This window comes from Vulpes lagopus, chromosome 4, assembly GCF_018345385.1.
Source record: "Vulpes lagopus strain Blue_001 chromosome 4, ASM1834538v1, whole genome shotgun sequence".
Taxonomy (NCBI): Eukaryota; Metazoa; Chordata; class Mammalia; order Carnivora; family Canidae; genus Vulpes; species Vulpes lagopus.
The window spans coordinates 47310502-47330266 of NC_054827.1; the positions used below are offsets into that span (position 1 = coordinate 47310502).

At 36.1% G+C, this 19765-nt stretch overlaps 1 protein-coding gene across 1 annotated transcript in view; it reads left to right on the plus strand.

Moving 5' to 3' along the window:
• AGBL3 (AGBL carboxypeptidase 3) overlaps nt 1-19765 on the plus strand; it is a 55670-nt gene that overhangs the window by 15086 nt on the left and 20819 nt on the right. The window contains 7 exon segments of the mRNA XM_041753577.1: nt 4000-4162; nt 5308-5434; nt 6887-6987; nt 7240-7352; nt 8590-8656; nt 15209-15295; nt 18469-18526. Coding sequence (XP_041609511.1) covers nt 4000-4162; nt 5308-5434; nt 6887-6987; nt 7240-7352; nt 8590-8656; nt 15209-15295; nt 18469-18526 — 716 coding nt within the window.

A 19765-nucleotide genomic window follows, 5' to 3' on the forward strand; every position in this document is an offset into this window, starting at 1 on the left:
AGTTTTCTCATCTATAAAATGGTAATAATGATACTTAACACACAGGATTAAATCAGAATATTATTAATAAAGTACCCCAAATAAAATATGGAACATTGAAAGTTCTAAATGTATTCAGGTCAGGGTTAGCTCAAATATAAAAAGAAAACAATGTTAATCAGATACAGATGTAAAGACTCTTTGTAAACTATTTAGGATTATTCACATATTTACAAAAGTAAGCACTATTATAGAGAGTGTTTATAGCTGATCCCATTTTGTTACCAGGGCCCCCAGTGCAAGTACAAGAACTCCGTTTCAGGGCTGAGGCCCTCTAGGATACCTCCAGTCCCTCATCCCTCAGAGAAGTTGACAGGCTTCAGAAACATGGAGAAGCATGACTCCATGCTTCTCAGTTCAGCCTCAACTTTCACTTCCATGTTAATCCTTTTATCTGCCTAGGCACAGAGGGAGTGAAGTACAGATCTCCACAGGAAACACTGAAAGCTCTTGCTTTCATAAGCCTCATAAATTTGGACTCCAGGATTCCCGGCAGTTATCTGAGAAATGTTAAGTGATAAGAAACAAAAAAAAAAAAAAAAAAAAAACCTAACAAAACGTGACTTCCTTATTTTCCTGGGGTTGGCAAACAATAACCAAGAAGGCAAAATGCAATGTGATATCCTAAGTTGGATTCTGGGACAGATAATAAGACGTTAGTAGCAAACTAGTGAAATCCGTAAGATTGGGAGTTTAGTTACTAGTGGTGTATCAATGTTGGTTTCTTTGTTTTTGAACACTGTACCATGGTTATGTGATATGTTAACGGTAGGGGAAACTGGGCAAGGGGTATATGTTTATGCTCTACTACCTTTGCAAAGTTTGTGTACTCTAAAATTCCAAAATAAAAAAATATATATAAGAAAGGGAGCTGATTAGAATATCTATAATGTCTACTTAGTGCTCTTTGACATTAAGGGTTACTGGTCCAACAGAAGATGGATTATAGGCCAAGGCCCTTTGGCTTGTCTCTATGGAAAATACTTTAAAAGTCTCCATTCTCAGATTACCTTGTAAGGTTAAGGCAGAAGTCTATTCAGTAAGTTTCAGAAAGACTTCCAAGAAAGAAAACTACCTTAATGCAATGAATCATAGGTAGGTAAGCAGAATAAGAAGTCACATATATGTGGGAAGGAAAGCAGCTGTAGGTATATCTAAGATTTAGTATATTTAAAGAATATGAGAATAAGAAAGTTTCAGTAAGTTTTAGTATAGGATGCTTAGTATAAGATACTTAGAATATCTTAACCTGTGGGTAAGAAAAAAGACCCAAGCCATTTCTCAAGTGATTTAAAATTCATGTAAAATTATAGAGACCCTTTGGAAGGATGTAATGACATATCTTTGGGAGTTACTCAGAAGTTTATTTGGACTTAAATGTAAGAAATTGAAAGATCATTTAAATTGGGGAAATACTGGTTTTAAAATGTTCAGCATATTTCATATTTAAGGTCCTAACTTGATAATCTTGCTTTATAATCCACTTATTTTTCTAAAAACTTGTAATGATCATTTAGTGGCTTTATGTCAGTTTTAGGTTATCAATTAGAATTTATTGGGGGATCCCTGGGTGGCGCAGTGGTTTGGCACCTGCCTTTGGCCCAGGGCGTGATCCTGAAGACCCGGGATCGAGTCCCACGTCGGGCTCCCGGTGCATGGAGCCTGCTTCTCCCTCTGGCTGTGTCTCTGCTTCTCTCTCTCTCTCTCTCTCTCTGTGACTATCATAAATAAATAAATAAAAAAAAAAAAGAATTTATTGGGCACCAGATGAGAAAAAGGTAATCAATTAATACATGTAACAGACCTCACGCTGGGATTTCACTGTAGTTTAAAGGAGTATTATTCCTAATCGAAAACTATGCTTTGAATGTTTTGATTTTAGGTTTTAATATTTTTGTTTTAAAAGTAATACATTTCATATTACTACAAATACCATTGCTAACCTTTTGGTATTTATCCTTCCAGGCATAACAAATAGTATGTGTAATATTGATTATTTAAGTAATATAATACATAAAGTTTATAAATATGAAAAAAGGGGGGCAAAAAATGCCCATCAGCCTACCACCTTAACACCGCTACTTTTTTAAAAAAATAAATTTATTTTTTATTGGTGTTCAGTTGGTCAACATACAGAATAACACCCAGTGCTCATCCCGTCAAGTGCCCACCTCAGTGCCCGCCACCCAGTCACCCCCACTCCCCGCCCACCTCCCCTTCCACCACCCCTAGTTCGTTTCCCAGAGTTAGGAGTCTTTCATGTTCTGTCTGCCTCCCTGATATTTCCCACTCATTTTTTCTCCTTTCCCCTTTATTCCCTTTCACTATTATTTATATTCCCCAAATGAATGAGACCATACAATGTTTGTCCTTCTCCGATTGACTTATTTCACTCAGCATAATACCCTCCAGTTCCAACCATGTCGGAGCAAATGGTGGGTATTTGTTGTTTCTAAAGGCTGAGTAATATTCCATTGTATACATAAACCACATCTTCTATATAACACCACCACTTTTTAAAAATCTTTTTAAAGCCTCTCAAAGTTACTTAATTAATTTTGAGTTACTTAATTAATAAGTCAGTTTGGGGGGCTATTTTTATTGCTTTAATTTTCATCGAATGCCTAAGCTATGCAGACTAAGAAATGTATAATAATTTCCTTATTTATTAGAAACTTACCAGAAAAAATCCAAACTTTGTTACCATTTTTCTGAGTGATATTTACCACTTTAATTAAGGGTTATATAATAATTGGCTTCAGCACCAAGTTGTCAGGTAGCCAATTTTTAACAAATATTTGGGTACTTGTGTGCATAGCACTGTTCTAGGTGATTTAAAGCATTACTTATCCTTAACAAGGTTAAATATCAAAAATATGAAAACTTTCCAAGGCAAGTGTCAAGGAAATCATAACACCAATACTATGTGCTCCAAGAATACAAAAAAAAAAAAAAAAAAAAAGAAGAAAGAAAGAAAGAAAGAAAGAAAGAAAGAAAGAAAGAAAGAAAGAAAGAAAAAGAAAGAGAAAGAAAAACAATAATGAAAGGGAATAAAGGGGAAAGGAGAAAAAATGAGTGGGAAATATCAGAAAGGGAGACAGAACATGAAAGACTCCTAACTCTGGGAAAGGAACTAGGGGTGGTGGAAGGGGAGGTGGGCGGGGCGTAGGGGTGACTGGGTGACGGGCACTGAGGGGGACACTTTTTTTTTTGTGCTATTTTTATTTTTTTTTTAATTAATTTTTATTGGTGTTCAATTTACCAACATACAGAAAAACACCCAGTGCTCATCCCGTCAGGTGTCCACCTCAGTGCCCGTCACCCATTCCCCTCCAACACCCGCCCTCCTCCCCTTCCACCACCCCTAGTTCGTTTCCCCGAGTTGGGAGTCTTTATGTTCTGTCTCTGAGGGGGACACTTGATGGGATGAGCACTGGGTGTTATTCTATATGTTGGCAAATTGAACACCAATAAAAAATAAATTTATTGAAAAAAAAAAAGAAAAATCTGTGGTCTTAACTAGTTAGAAAGTGAGACATGAAGTCAGCCTTGAGGGCTGAGGGGCAGTATTTGAACTCACAGAGATGAATAAAGAAGATATTCTAGTCAGAAAGAATCTCTGTGAAAGCTAATGGGCCAAGTAGGAGAGAGCTGTTTTCTGTGTATAGTGGAAACCAGAATAATAAAGCAGAGGGATCCTGTTGGAGAGTCTTGGGAGTAAGGTAAATTTTGTCCTTATAATAGAAGGTAAGCATTCATATTTTATGTATGGCTAATAGGAAATTATTGTAGATGTCTTAAAATTGTTAATAATATGCAGTGTGGATAAGAGAAAGAAGTTGAAAGCAATGATATAAGAAATTCTGTTTATTTGGATATTAGACTTGTAAATCCATAGTTATACGCATAGAAAAATGCAGAGGTAAAATTTATTACCTTGCTCCTTTTTTTTCTCGGTAGATTGATGGAGAAACGAGAGGTTATTTTATATTGTGACCTTCATGGCCATAGTAGAAAAAAGAACATCTTTATGTACGGCTGTGAAGGTAGTGATAGATGTAAAGCATTATACTTACAGCAGCGAATCTTTCCACTTATGCTAAGCAAAAATTGTCCAGATAAAGTAAGTACCATTTAAGATGATTAACTTTTCTTTTATTACATGTTGCCCATGTGAGACTGCAGGATAGATCACCTTATTCCGTAAACTGCTTTTTTAATGTATTTTGACTAGCTTATACAATTGACCATAAAAAAGCAACTATGTGGAATGTTTAATGACCAATAATTTGAAAATGTTAAGAAAAATATGTGCCTTGTCCTACCACCATACCTAATGATGGAAGACTGTTTTCCTCCTAAGGTCAGAAATAAGGCCAGTATAGCCACCCTAACCCCTTCAGTTTAGCCTTATGCTGGAGGTTCAAGTGCTGAAAGGCAACAGAAAGAAATAATAGACAGACACTCTGGAATAAAGATGGTATGATTTTCTTCATAGGAAACCCAAAGCAATGCACCAGAGAAACCTCCTAGAACTAATAAGTAGGTTTAGCAATATCCTACACAACAAGGTCCACCCTCAGAAACGAACTACATTTCTATATACACACTGAACAACTAGAAACCAAAACTGAAAAAAAATATAATTTACTGTAGCTTTAAAATAAATTAAATACTTGTGACTGCAAAGGAATAACACAGGGAGTTTTTTTTAGAGGTGATGGAATTGTCCTATATCCTGAGTGTGATAGTAGTTACACAAATCTACACATGTGTCAGACACATAGAGTGAAACACAAGCTAATTTTATTGTAAATAAAATTGCAAAACTTTATAGATACTGACATTCTAACAATCTTTCAGGACAGCTTTCCAATGATTTAAGCTTGTGAAAATAAAACATTCTTATTCTATTCAAAACATCTACATTAATCTTTATTCCTAACCATTTAAGCCCTTTCATATAAGTTTTTTAAAGTATAAGAGCTTATCCCAACAGTATCAAGAGTTAATCAGTGGGGTTTGAATGCATATGTCATATATAAAAAGTAAAACGTATTGCTGGCATTCAAATCTGTACTTCTGAGAAATGTAAATATGTCATCCTCAAAATGAGTGATTTCCACTGGTTTGGAAATAAAAGCAGCCCCCGAAGCTTTAGAAAGAATTACTGCTTTTGTACTACTTTCTCATTTTCAACCCTACTTCCTGAGGAAGACCTTGTACTCAGAAAAACACGTTTTCTCATTTTTATTCGCTTCTTTTTAGTTTTCGTTCTCAGCTTGCAAGTTTAATGTTCAGAAGAGCAAAGAGGGAACAGGCAGGGTAGTAATGTGGAAAATGGGAATCAAAAACAGCTTTACCATGGAGGCTACTTTTTGTGGATCTACCCTGGGTAAGACCAAGTGTTCTCATTCATGGCGCTCAGAGCTTTACACCAAAGAAACATTTTTAATGTGAGGTTAATAATGTGGACAGTGTGATAGTGAGCACTTTCCTCCTACTTAAATGCATGCTGGTGTCCAATCACATGTTTATATATAAGGTAGGATGAATAAACAAACTACCATTCTGTGTATCTCCAGCTCATCATTTCCCTTGGTTTAGAAAAGGAAACATTAGCATATGGAGAATACCTAACTGGTCATACCATGAACTAATCTTTAGTTACTTGTTTTCGTTTTGTTTTTAAGAAGGAGTCCTTACAGATGACTTGTGATTTCAAGAAAAAGCAATGCTCACTCATACGTAAAACATCAGAAATGTTTGGGCTTTTTTTCTTAAGATTTTATTTTATTTATTCGACAGAGAGAGAGTGAGAGAGCACAAATAAGGGGAGCAGGCAAAGGGAGAGGGAGAAGCAGGCTTCTCTCCCAGCAGGGAGCCTAATGCAGTACTTCATTCCAGTCCTGGGATCCTGACCTGAGCCAAAAGCAGACACTCAAGCTCAACCGACTGAGTCACCCAGATGCCTCAGTTTAGAAATGTTTTTAGTGGATTTGCTATTTGCAAGTCAGATTTGCTATTTGTTGGTGGTTCTTTGAGAGAGCCAGTTTATATTTTAACAGAAGCACTCAGTTCTTTTAACTAAAAATAAAAATGTGCTCTCTGTTTCCATTTGAGAAATCTTTTAGTCACATCCAGTTTACCCTTAGAATATTCCATATTCTAACTAAAAAAAAAAAAAAAGAATATTCCATATTATGATATTGTTATATTTTTAGAAAAATTTATTGACTCAAAGGCAAGTGCTAGTAATCCACATATATAATTTGTTTTTTAAATCACCTGAAACTGGGCAGTCCCGGTGGCTCAGCAGTTTAGTGCCGCCTTCAGCCCAGGGCATGATCCTGGAGACCTGGGATCGAGTCCCACGTCAGGCTCCCTGCCTGGAGCCTGCTTCTCCCTCTGCCTGTGTCTCTGCCTCTCTCTGTGTGTCTCTCATGAATAAATAAATAAAGTCTTAAAAAAAATTAAAATAAAGCACCTGAAACTGATAAAACATTATCTATGATGATGAAAACATTAAAATATTTACCCAAGTTTTTCACTAAGTGATTATGAGTGAGTTTATAGCTGGTAACCAAGTATTCCATAATTCCTGATTAAATTTTCTTCTGCCTTACAACATAAACTAGTCAGCTTTGATCCAGGCATGGAGAGGGAATGAGAGAAAGCAATAAGCTGCTAAATGACCTGACCTAGAGAAGAAAATCCAAAGGACAGGATACAGAATCATATTAGATGTTTTGTTTATTTATACTCTCTGTTGTACAACTTAGGCCTACCTGTTAAGGACAAATGATTAACTCATTCTCAGTGGTGGATAAACCTATTGATGTTTTAGGTAATAAACGGGGCACTCATTTCAACACAAAAGACTTGGAGTCAATGGGATATCATTTTTGTGATTCTCTCTTGGACTATTGTGATCCAGACCGAACCAAGGTAAGCAAAGTCCATTTGCTAAAGCATCAAACTCCAGTTTATCAGATAACATAACCTAACTCTAAAGGGCCAATGGCAGTTTTTTCTTTTAATATCCGACCAAAAAAAAAAAAAAAAAATAATATCCGACCAGTGTTTGGGGTTTCTGGTACTTGATAGCCTCCTAGCTATGATTCCAGATATCTAGAAATATTCAATTAGTTTAATTAGGAAATGGAGTTAATTTATAATTAATTTATCATTTTCCCCTAGTATTATCAGTGCCTGAAAGAATTAGAAGAAATGGAAAAACACATAAGCTTGGAAAAAATCCTTGAGGATTCAGATACTTCTCTAAAAGAAATTACATTGGATATAGAGTCTAGGTAAGTCAAATGTGAATGTAATATAACTTGTGCTCTTTTACTGTGCTCTTTATAACAGTAGGACATAAAATTCTCAGTCTCAATGAAAATCCCAACTATAGCTGAAGGAAAATTTTTTCCATGCAGTTTACTTTGGCCTGACTTCATCAAGACTTCAGTTATTTAGTCAAGTAATATTAATTGAGCACCTATTATGTACTGTATGTGAAATACATACTCCAATTTTTAAATTTTTATGTTTAAAATATTTTTTTAATAAAAATTTATTTATTCATGAGAGACATAGAGAGAGAGGCAGAGACATAGGCAGAAGAAGAAGCAGGCTCCATGCAGGGAGTCCGATGTGGGACTCGATCCCAGGACTCCAGGATCATGCCCTGGGCCAAAGGCAGATGCTCAACTGCTGAGCCACCCAGGCATCCCAAGAGATTTTTAATTATATGAGTGGGAGAGTGAGCAAGCAAGAGAGAGTGCATGAACTGAGGGAGGGGCAAAGGGAGAGGGAGAAGCAGGCTCCCTGCTCAGCTTGATCCCAGGACCCCAGGATCACAACCTGAGCCAAAGGTGGATGATTTACCAAAAAAGCCACCCAGGCACCCCCTCAAATTGTTTTTAATGCTGACATTACTCACAGAGAATTGACACATTTATAGAGATGCCACTACATACTCTAAATTAGTGAATAATAAATGCAAAATGTAATGCTAAGGGAATGTTGTTGGAAAAATGAAGGTACTAATTTCATACAGTTTCCTGTAGGAAAGACAAAACAAATATTTGATTCTTTTCCTCTCCTTATAAATTTTTCAGACTTTGAATCAGTGCCCCTGCAACCCCCAGAGGTGACTAATAAGTGTGTTTGCAGATGGAAAGTATCATTTTGAACTCATGGATTTGTTTATTTTGATGTGTTCCAACTTCAGTTGTTCTTCTAATACTCTAAGATGCCTAGAACTATCAGACATTTACACTTTATAATATTTACAAATTCATCTGTAATGTTTACCTTTGTAAACATTCTTTTTATAATTAGAACCATTTCTACCATTCCAATAATAGGATAAAAGTTACAGCTGAAATTTTAAAATGCCACCAAAATATTGCTGTCTGTTTTTTATACTTATCGAATTAAATTGATAAATAAAATTGTAAATATAAATAAAATATAATTATAAATAATAATTAAAACAATTTGATAATTATTACATCAAAATTATTTATTATTATTTTTTTGTAGTAGCCGAGGCTCTGACAGTTCAGAATCCAATGAGTCTCAGAATTATCTTCTCAAGTTAACTTCTCAGGTATGATTGAAAATTTCTGCCTATTATATGGATATACTAAGGTACTTATTGTTACTAGCAATCTGACAAAAGAAATGCTTGCAGTTGTGTAATTATTGTATAGCAAGAATTATTAGTTTTTGATTATGGAATATATCTTTAAGTCATAGAATTTTCTAACCTTAGGATTTTTAACACCCTTACTCTAAAGATCCAGAAGATTATTTCTCAAAAGCCACACCACTTGTTAATGAGAGGTGGTAGCATAACATACATCACCTTACTGCAAATCCAATGTTCATTTATTCATTTATTTAATGACTATATATTGAGCTTCAGCTGTGCTGGGGATATAGCAGTGAACAACAAAATGAGACAAAAATCCTCTTTCATTGCTTATATTCTAATTGGTAGAAATAAAAAAATAATGAGAAATAAGTAAAATATATGATGTGTCAGGTAATGATAAGTGCCTAATGAGGAAATTAGGAGGAGTAGGGATTGCAGGCGGTGTTAGGTAACTGAATGTTTATGCCCTCACCAAATACGTATGTTGAAACCCTAACCTACAACATGATGGTATTAGGAGGTGACCAAGACAAACTAGGGTGCTGCTCTCTCAGTACCAAGTGTGTGGTGCTGCTGTAACAAATACCTAAAACTGTGGAACTGGCTTTGGAACTGGATAATGGGTAGAGGCTGGCAGAGTTTTGAAGTGCGTGTTAGAAAATGCTGATATTGCCACGAAGGGACTTCTAAAGGTGATTCTGGCAAGAGCTCCCAAAGAAGAGGGAGAGCAAGTTTCCATCTTAAAGAATACACAAATAATCATGTACTGAACATTGGCATGAATATGAATATTAAGGGTGATTTTCATGAGGTCTCAGATGGAAATGAACATGTTATTGGCTGATGGAGAAAATTTCAATCCTCACCACAAAATTGTAAAGAATTTGGCTGAATTGTGTTCTAGTGCCTTATGGAAGGTAGAACTTGTGAGTGATAAAAGTGAATATTTAGCTGAGAAGATTTCTTTGTAAAGTGTTGAAGAGCAACTTGATTCCTCCCAACTGCTGATAGTAAAAGTACAAGGAGAGATAAAGGAAGAAGGAATTGTTGGGCAGAGAGGAACCAGAAAGTGAAGCTTTAAACAATTCTCATGCTGCCATATTACAAAAAATAAGAATGTGTTTTCAGAACATGAGAGACTCATAACTCTGGGAAACGAACTAGGGGGGGGTGGAAGGGGAGGTGGGCGGGGGGTGGGTGACTGGGTGACGGGCACTGAGGGGGGCACTTGATAGGATGAGCACTGGGGAGTTATGCTTTATGTTGGCAAATTGAACACCTATAAAAAAATAAATTTATATTAAAAATAAAAATAAATAAATAAATAAAAGAATGTGTTTTCAGAAGAGAAGAATGTAGAGGATCAACTATTTGTTAATGAAGTCAGTGTGTGTGAACCACAGAACCAATCAGCCACCCCATCAGGGAAACTGCCAGTTTGCACTGAAGGGCTTGGAGAGAGGACAGAGTGAAGGAAGGCTGTCATACTCCTTGAATTTTACCGGACAGTATCATAGATCCATTTCCAAAAGTGCAATGTTCTGCAAAACAATAAAAAAGAAGGCCTCAGAGGTATCTTAGAGGTTATCAGGGCCACTACCACCTAGATTTCAACAGGATAGATGGCCTGCAGTGGAGGCCAACAGGATATGATGGCAGGCTGCCTGGAGCCATGAGCTACATTGTGGGCAGTGCCCCTGGCAGAGAGCCAGGCATGAGCAGCACCCTGTCAAGCTGTGAGGGTGACGTTGACACCCCAATAGGTCCAGAAGGCAGAGCATTGAGCTAGTGAGGATTATTGTTGAGCCTTGAGATCTTGTCGAGTTTGTCTTGCCAGATTTTAATTTATTTGGGACCCATCACTTCATCCTTACTTTTCTTTTTCTCCCTTTGGGAATGTCTGTCCTATACCTGTCCCACCACTGTATTTTGGGAAGCACATAACTTGTTGGAATGGAATGGGGTGGAATGAATGCATTTTTCGTGAGAGAAGAACTTGAATTTGAGGGCCCAGGAACAGAATGCTATGCCTGAATATTTCTGTCTCCCCTAAATTCATATGTTGAAGTTATCATGCCCAATATGATGGTACTAGAAGGTGGGCCCCTTGGGAGGTGATTAGGTCATTTGGGCAGAGCCCTCTAATTGGGATTAGTACCTTATAAAAGAGGCTTCAGAGAGACCCCTAGTCCCTTCTGCCATGTGAGGATACAATGAGAAGTCTGCAGCCCAAAAGAGAGCACTCACCTGACCATACTGACACACTGATCTCAACCTTTTCCCAGTAGAACTATGAGAAAGAAATTTCCATTATTTCCAGCCAACCAGTCTGTGGTATTTTGTTATAGTAGCTGAATGGAATAAGACAGATGTATTAGTTTTCTATTGCTGAGTAACAAATTACCCCCAAGCAGCAGCTTCAAACAACAAGTACTTATTATCACACCATTTCTGTGATACAGGGGTTTAGGAGTGGCTTTGCTGGCTGCTTCTGTCTAAGGTGTCTCAAAAGATTGCAGTGAAGGTGTTGGTTAGGCTCTGGTCTCATCTGAAGGCTTGAGTGAAGAAGTGGATCTGCTTTTAATCTCACGTACATAATTGTTGACAAAATTCAGTTTTTTTGTCATTGGAGGCCATTGGGATGAAGACCTCAGTCCCTGATTGGCTGTTGGCCTTTAGTAGAATATCCAATAAGTCACTGCCACATTTAGTGTTGCCAAATTTTGTTCTATGTTTTTTCTAGGAGTTTTATCCTTTTAGGTCTTACTTACAATTTTGAGTTAATTTCTTTAATTGTATTTATTTATTCATGAGAGGCAGAGAAGCAGAGACACAGGCAGAGGGAGAAGCAGGCTCCATGCAGGGAGCCCAGTGTGGGATTCGATCCCAGGACCCTGAGATCACACCCTGAGCAGAAGGCAGACACTCAACCGCTGAGCCACCCAGGTGTCCCATGAGTTAATTTTTATATTTAGTATTGGACAAGGGTCCAATTTCATTCTTTTGCAAGTGAATATCCAGTTTCCTGAGCACCATCTGTTGAGAAGACTGTCCTTTCACCCATTGAATTGTTTTGGCACCCTTGTCAAAAATCATTTGACCATGGGCAGCCCAGGTGGCTCAGTGGTTTAGTGCCGCCTTCAGCCAAGGGCATGATCCTGGAGCCCCGGGGTCAAGTCCCACATCAGGCTCCCTGCATAGAGCCTGCTTCTCCCTCTGCCTGTGTCTGTTCCATTCTCTCTCTCTCTCTCTCTCTCTCTCTCTCTCTCTCTGTCTCTCATGAATAAATAAATAAAATCTTTTCAGAAAATCATTTGACTATTTTTGCAGGGACTTATTTATGGGCTCTTTATTCCTTTTCATTGATCTGTATATGTCTGTCTTTATGCCAATACCACACTGATTTGATTACTATAGCTATGTAGTAAATTTTGAAATCAGAAGATACAAACCTTCCAGTTTTGTTGCTTTTTTTTTTCAAGATTATTTTGGCTATTTGGGGATTCATATATTAGAATATTAGAATGGATTTTTCTCTCTGCAAAAAAAGTGTCATTGGGATTTTATTTCATTAAATCCATAGGTTTCTTTGGGTAGTACTAATATTTTAATACAATTAAGGCTTCCACTTCACGAACAAGAGGTACACTTTATTTATGTCTTTTTTCTTTCAGTAGTATTTTGTAGTTTTCATTGTATAATTATTTCACCTCCTTGATTAATTCTTAAGTATTTTATTCTTTTTGATGCTATTGTACATGTGATATTTTTGTAATTTCTTTTTTCAAATTATTTTGTGTATAGAAATGCAATTGATTTTTGAGTGTTGACTTTGTATCCTGCTACATTGCTGATTTAATTTATTAGTTCAGATAGATTTTTTTGTGGAATCTTTAGGGTTTTTAAAATATAAGATCATGTCATCTACAGAGATCATTTTCTTATTTTCCCATTTCAATGCCTTTTATAAAGTTTTCATGATTAATTGCTCTGGCTAGAATTTCCAGCATTGTGTTGAATAGAAGTGATAAAAACAAACATCCCTACCTTGTTCCTGACCTCAAAAGAAATGCTTTCATCCTTCATCATTGAACGTAGTGCTAGCAGTAGGTTTTTAATACATGGCTTTTATTGTGTTGAGGTAGTTTCTTTCTATGACTTGTTTGAGTTTTTAAGATTTTATTTATTTATTCATAAGAGACACAGAAAGAGAGAGAGAGAGACAGAGACAGAGACAGAGTCACAGGCAAAGGAAGAATCAGGCTCCATGAAGGGAGCCTGATGTGGGACTCGATCCCAGATCTCCAGGATCAGGCCCTGGGTTGGAGGTGGCACTAAACCACTGAGCCACCTGGGCTGCCTGTGTTTGGGATTTTTTAATCATGAAAGGGTGTTGGATTTTGTCAAATACCTTTTTTCCATCAATTGAGATAGTCATATGGGTTTTTTTTTTTTCCTTCATTCTGTTGATGTGGTGTTTGACATTGATCAATTTGGTATATTGAGCCATCCTTGCATTCCAGGAATAAATCCTATTTGGTCAGTATGTACGTCCTTTTAATATGCTGCTGAATTTAATTTGCTAGTATTTTGTTGAGGATTTTTTACATTAATGTTCATAAGAGAGACTTGTCTATAATTTTTTTTCTTGTAGTGTCTGTCTGGCTTTGGTAGTAGAATAATGCTGACCTCATAGAATGAGTTATAGGAAGTGTTCCATCCTCTTCAGTTTTTTTTCCTAAGATTTTATTTATTTATTCATGAGAGGAGGGGGTGGCAAAGACACAGGCAGAGGGAGAAGCAGGCTCCATGCAGGGATCCCAACATGGGACTCGATCCCGGGACCCCAGGATCATGCCCCAGGCCGAAGGCAGGCATTAAACCACTGAGCCACCCTGGGACCCCCCATCCTCTTAGTTTTTTTAGAGAATTTTGAGAAGGACTGGTATTAGTTCTTCTTTAAATGTTTGGTAGAATTCTCCCATGAAGTCATCAAGTCTAGGGTTTGTTGTTGTTGGGAGATTTTTGATTACTGATTCAAATTTTCTTTCTTTGTGATGTAGTCTTACTAGGTTTTGTACTTCTAAGAATTTGTCCATTTCATCTAGGTTATCTAATTGTTGGCATATAATTGTTAATAGTAAGTCTTAATAGATTTTTAAAGATAGCTATCTTACAAATACCTTCTCTGATCACAACAGGATGAAACTGCATTAATAACTGGTTCCTTTCTTTTACATATATTAGTCTCTTAAATTATATGGAAAACAAAAACTACTCTTAAAACCATTGTTACAAAAATATACTAGCTTTTATAATGCCCTGTGTTGTTACCTTGAGATCTTTATTTCACTCTACAGTTTCAAGTTAGTGTCCATTGTCTTTTCATTTCACCTTGCATGACACCCTTGAGCATTTCTTGCAGAATGTGTCTAGTGGCCACAAACAAAAGCTGAGTGAGTTCATCTGGGAATGTGTTAATTTCTTCTTAACCTTTGAAGGACAATTATGCCATTGTTGAACACTTTGAATATGTTGGTGCCCTATCTTCTGGGCTCCAAAGTTTCTGATGAGAAATCTACTAATAATCTTTGTTTTAAGATTTATCTTAGAGAGAAAGAGAATGTGTGCCAGAGGAGGGGCAAAGGAAGAGAATCTTCAAGCAGACTCTGCACTGAGCACAGAGCCTGATGCAGGGCTCAATCTCATGATCCTAAGATCATGACCTGAGCTGAAACCAAGAGTCTGAGGCTTAACCAACTGAGCTATCCAGGCACCTGGAGAAACCTATTAATAATTTTATTAGGATTCTTGAATGTAACAATTTGCTTTTCTCTTGCTACTTTCAAGATTCTCTATCTTTGAAAGTTTGGTTATAATGTGTTTCATCATAGGTTTTTGAATTCATCTTACTTGGAGTTCATTGAGCTACTTGGATATTTACATTTATGTCTTTCATCAAATTGGGAAGTTTTCAGACATTATTTCCTCACTCATTAGTACTTCTTTTTTTTTAAGATTTTATTTATTTATTCATGAGAGAGAGAGGCAGAGACACAAGCAGAGGGAGAAGCAGTCTCCACGCAAAGAGCCTGATGTGGGACCCAGATCCCAGAACTCCAGGATCACGACCTAAGCCAAAGGCAGATGCTTAACTGCTAAGCCACCCAGGTGCCCCTCGTTAGCACTTCTGGGTTGCTGGTTCTCCAGCTCAAAAGCTGGGATATATGAAGTGAAAACAAAACACAGGATCTACTTACCATCCTGCTTCTCCTCTGTTCCTGATGAGGTCCCTTACCAGTCTGCCTTCTTCTTTCTACTTTTTAAAGTTTCTTATGTTTATTTTGTATATAATACCCAGGGTTTTTAGTTGTACATAGTGAGAAGAATAGAAAAAGTACTTTGTCTTCCTAGAGCTAGAAGTCTCAAGATAGTTTTATGTCTGCAATATATACCATCTTTGATGTGTTAAATATTGATTTTAAATATTATTATTTTATTTAGATAAAAAACAAGAAAAAGCACCTGAAAACAAAGAAGGAAAGAAATTCTACTGTAGCAAGTCCTCAAAACAACAGAGAAGAGCAAGAGGTATTCATTGATCTGTTTATTAACAGTTCTTGAAACAGTGGTTGCCAGAGAATGTCAAGTCCTTTCTTGTTACACTTCCTATACCTTAATTTTTCCCCTAGGAAATGCCAATTATTAAAACTTTGCTCATATTATTTGCTGTTTATAAAAACACCAAAGAACCTTGACAGATGAGAGGTGGGTTGTATTAAGGTGCTATATTTAAATTTCATTTATACTTACTTTACTCTGAAAAGTATTTGAGGCATCTTACAAAGATACATCTAGGATAGCAAGAAGAAATAAATTGAAACTAAGAAAAATTCAATGGCAGTACAAGAGTCTAAGAAGAGATGGTGCTGAGATATTGACTTCCATCGTGACAGCATGAGGAGCTCTGCAAATCCATTCACCTAGCAAAAATTGGTGATATTAAAAAAAAAACCCACAACCATTTAAAATTTCTGGAAATTGTCCTAAGGGCAGATAGCAAATGAAAAACAAAACAAAACAAACAAAACATGTATTTGTGAAAATCTACTAAAACTCAGTAAAAAGAAAACAGCAAGAGCCTATGGTATTAAATCAAGATTCCCCCCACACACACACCTCCCAGTTCAATGAAACAAACTCCACTCCAGACTAGTGTGGCCAGGAACACAGGGCCCCCTTGCTCCACAGATGCCAGTCAGCGGGCTATCGGCCTAAGAAGGTCAGGGCATCAGTATATCATATCCTGCCTCCAGCTACCTACTATTGAGGCTAAGTTCCAGGTGAGTGCAGCCAAGGGGTAGGGGCTCCCTTCTTCTACCCAAGCCCCATGCATGAGACAGATACTCTGCCACGAGTGCTACATTACATATTTTGGCCCTATTTGCCCTCACCCTAGCTTGTAAAATAATAGAGAAGACCTGGGACTACTGCCCTCTTTCCACCTACAGCTCCCCTCCTTAAATGGGTGTCACTAAAAGAAGAGTGCCATGTCCCCACCCCCAACTCCAGAGACACTCAAGTCAGAAACTTTGCCTTTGGGGAGAACCAGACAAAAAATAGCTTTTTTTAAAGAACTTTTGAAAGAATTACATATTCACAGGAAGTTGTAAAGAAATACATGTACAGGAACTCTGTTGCATTTTCTTCTCCTTCCAGTGTTAACATCTTGCGTATTGTTATACCATATCAACGCCATAAGACTGATGTTGATGCAATCCACAGAGCTTATTCAGATTTGACCAGTATGCATGCATTCATTTGGTGCAGTATTCCTCATAAATTGTTAAGTCTGGTCTTTAAAGCACATTGTTATAGCAACATTGCATATTTTTACATTGATACCTGATTTCATGTTTGTAAATTGTGCAATCTAAGCAACATGAATATGCTTGGGAAAGGGCCAAAATTATATAAAAAAAAAAAAAATCAGTAAACAAACTCTCTAATCAACCTCAGTATGTGAAGTCATTTGCAGAACCCAGTAACCAAAGTAGATTTTGTTGGGGGGATTGGTTTTTTTATTGTTTTGTATGTAGATTTTATGAGACCCATATTTATTTACTTCTCATAAACATATCCACCTAGTGGTTTTTCTCCTCTACCCAAGCTATATTTCATGTAAAATGTAATAAATTCCTTTATATTAAATGTTTATATATTTTCCTCTTCCTTGATTGGAGCTTCAAAATTTTTAGGAAATCATAATCTGTATTTAATGTTGGATTTTCCAGATGGAAATCTGTCATCAATTGGTCATTTGAAAAGGCTGCATATATTATAAATACGCTTATAAACTAGTAGGAGTTCTTAACCTTCGATCTTGAAATTTATTTTCGAATAATCTTTGGCAAGAGGAGTGAACAGTGTCATCTTAACTGAGTTCAATGCCTGAAGACAACTTAAATGCATGCTCTGAACTATTTGTTTGTAAGATATCCATACATCCCCCAAATAATATTTTTAAGTTATTTTCAAGTATCTTATTTAACTTTATTTCCTACCAGGACATTCTCAATAATTGATTGTAAAGGCTTTCAGCAAAAACAAACAATTATAGATGGCATGGTTAGAATTAGGAGATCATATTCAGAAGGACACTGGTCTAGTGATTTTCTATAGGATGAATGTAATAATTTATTGTGGCTTACAGCATCATTTCAACCAAGGGAAGAGGGTGAAAAATGACTGTGTTCATCAAATTAAGTCTTATCACAAGTGAATTTCTCCAGCCTAATCTCACCTCTCTAAATTGTAGTGGTTATATAATATTGCTACTTTTAACTTTGTATAATTTTTTCTAGAGTATTTTTCCTTTATCTCTGCCTTCAGTTATTAAGGTTTGATTTTTATACTTTCATTTTCATAATGGTTATATCAATTTTTGCTGCCAAATTTATCTGCAGAGATTTTAGTTTTTAATTCATAGTCCACTTTTCATCATGAGTTGATATGCATAACATGTTGGCAAAAAAAATATTGTTTTAATTTTTTTCCTTTCTTTTGCCCTTTTGGAAAACTCTTTATAATATCCACATACCACAGATGCAGAAACAAAAGTTTAGAAACAAACTTTTTAAACAAAAGTTTAAAATGTTTTAATGGTCACATGATTTTTAGACTAGTCAGGATTTGTTGTCATAATTCAATGGTGCTTTATGTCCCATTTAGTCTACCTGGGACATTATTGGCAACTCCTTTTTCAAAGTAGAAAGCAGCATCATGTGTATGCTCTTACTTACTCTGGACTTTCACAAGATATGAGAAAATGCTTTTCATCTTTTTTATATAAATACAGTTTTGTAATCAATTATACTTTTTCACACAATTTTATATATTTTTTTCATTTCATAGTCTTATCTTCTTACATCTTTATTCTCATTTAATAAGTGGGATTGTAAGCATACATTTTTGTCTTTCTCATTGTAAATAAATTCTATATGAAGTAAAAAAATGTTTTTAACTCCCTTTAGTAGTGTCAAAATACAAAATCAATATTTTCTTTCACTCATTGCTGCCGGAGAAAAACAGTGTTATGAAAGATACTAGGAGGCCCTGATTTAAGAGATATTTTTGTCCACTCTAAGCCTGTAATGATAAAATGAGAAATGTTGAAAACTATACCAAATGTGATACAGGAAATATATGACATTTTCATGTTTACAATATACTATTATTTTCCTTTTTGTTCTGTGTTCCATTAGACATGTGATAAAGGACACTTAGTGCAAAGACACAGAGAACCAAATTCTGATGTGAAAGGTAATGTTCTGCTTCTACCCTCTCTAAACAATTTATTCAATACACACTTTTTTGTGCCACATCTTTGAGGTTGCCAGTGTGCTTGGTGCTAGGGATATTAAGAAGTATGCTATACCATTTCTTGCCCTCAGGAGCTCAACTTTTAACAGGGGGAGAGAAACAAGTAAACAAATTAAGTGCAGCGTTATAGGTGCAATGCCCGTATTCTAGACTGGATTCTCAAAGAGCATAGAGAAAGGAGTGGTCAGCTACACTGGAGGGTTGGAGTGAATGGTCCATGTACTTGATGAATATCTCTGATTTGAGAGTTTTCCCCTAAACAGAATTTAGGCATTTTATGTTTTATAAACCATCTTGGTCCTCTCATTTCTTAACTTAACAGAGGATGAGCCCAGGAGAGAAAATTATGAAGTATTCATTTGCTTCCACTAGAATCTGCTAGGATTGGATATGAATTTGCCTGTTTGTACTACTATACATTTATACCACACTTATTTACAAAAAGGAATTGAGATAACCTAATTAAAAATATATGTGTGTATATAGATCCATTTAATTTATGATCTAGCAGGCTAATTAGAAATAGAAATGGTAATAAGAACCACACCTCAGTGGTTGAGCATCTGCCTTTGGCTCAGGTCATGATCCTGGGGTCCTGGGATTGAGTCCCACATCGGGCTCCTACTTCTCCCTCTGGCTATCTGTCTGCCTCTCTGTATGTCTCTCATGAATAAATAAATAAAATCTTTAAAAGAGAAAAAAAAAGAACCACACCAAAGAAAGGGGAAAATTCTAACCATAACTAATATGGTTAATTGACTTGAAATTTAACTACTCTTTCTCATAGTGATCATCCAAGAAAATCACTTTTTATATATCTTTAACATATTCTTCTGTTATTAAAACTGAAAAGCACATTTTAGAATATTTATTTTAGACCTTTTCTACATCTGAGCATATATACTCCTTGTTAATCACAGAATATTCATGTTATTTTGCAACCTATGTTTTCATTTAAAATTACAGCGTATTATAAATTTCTTTACATGTTAATAAATGGTGGCAAAGTATTCCATTGTATTAGTGAACCTTAAATTTAACTACCTCCATTATTAAACTTGGATTTTGCTTATTTTTTTCTGTTAGGAACAATAATGAAGACCTTATAACTCTGTATATGTTCTTATTTATGATAGATTCCTAGAAAGGAAATGCTGTTCCAGAGGGTATGAACATTTT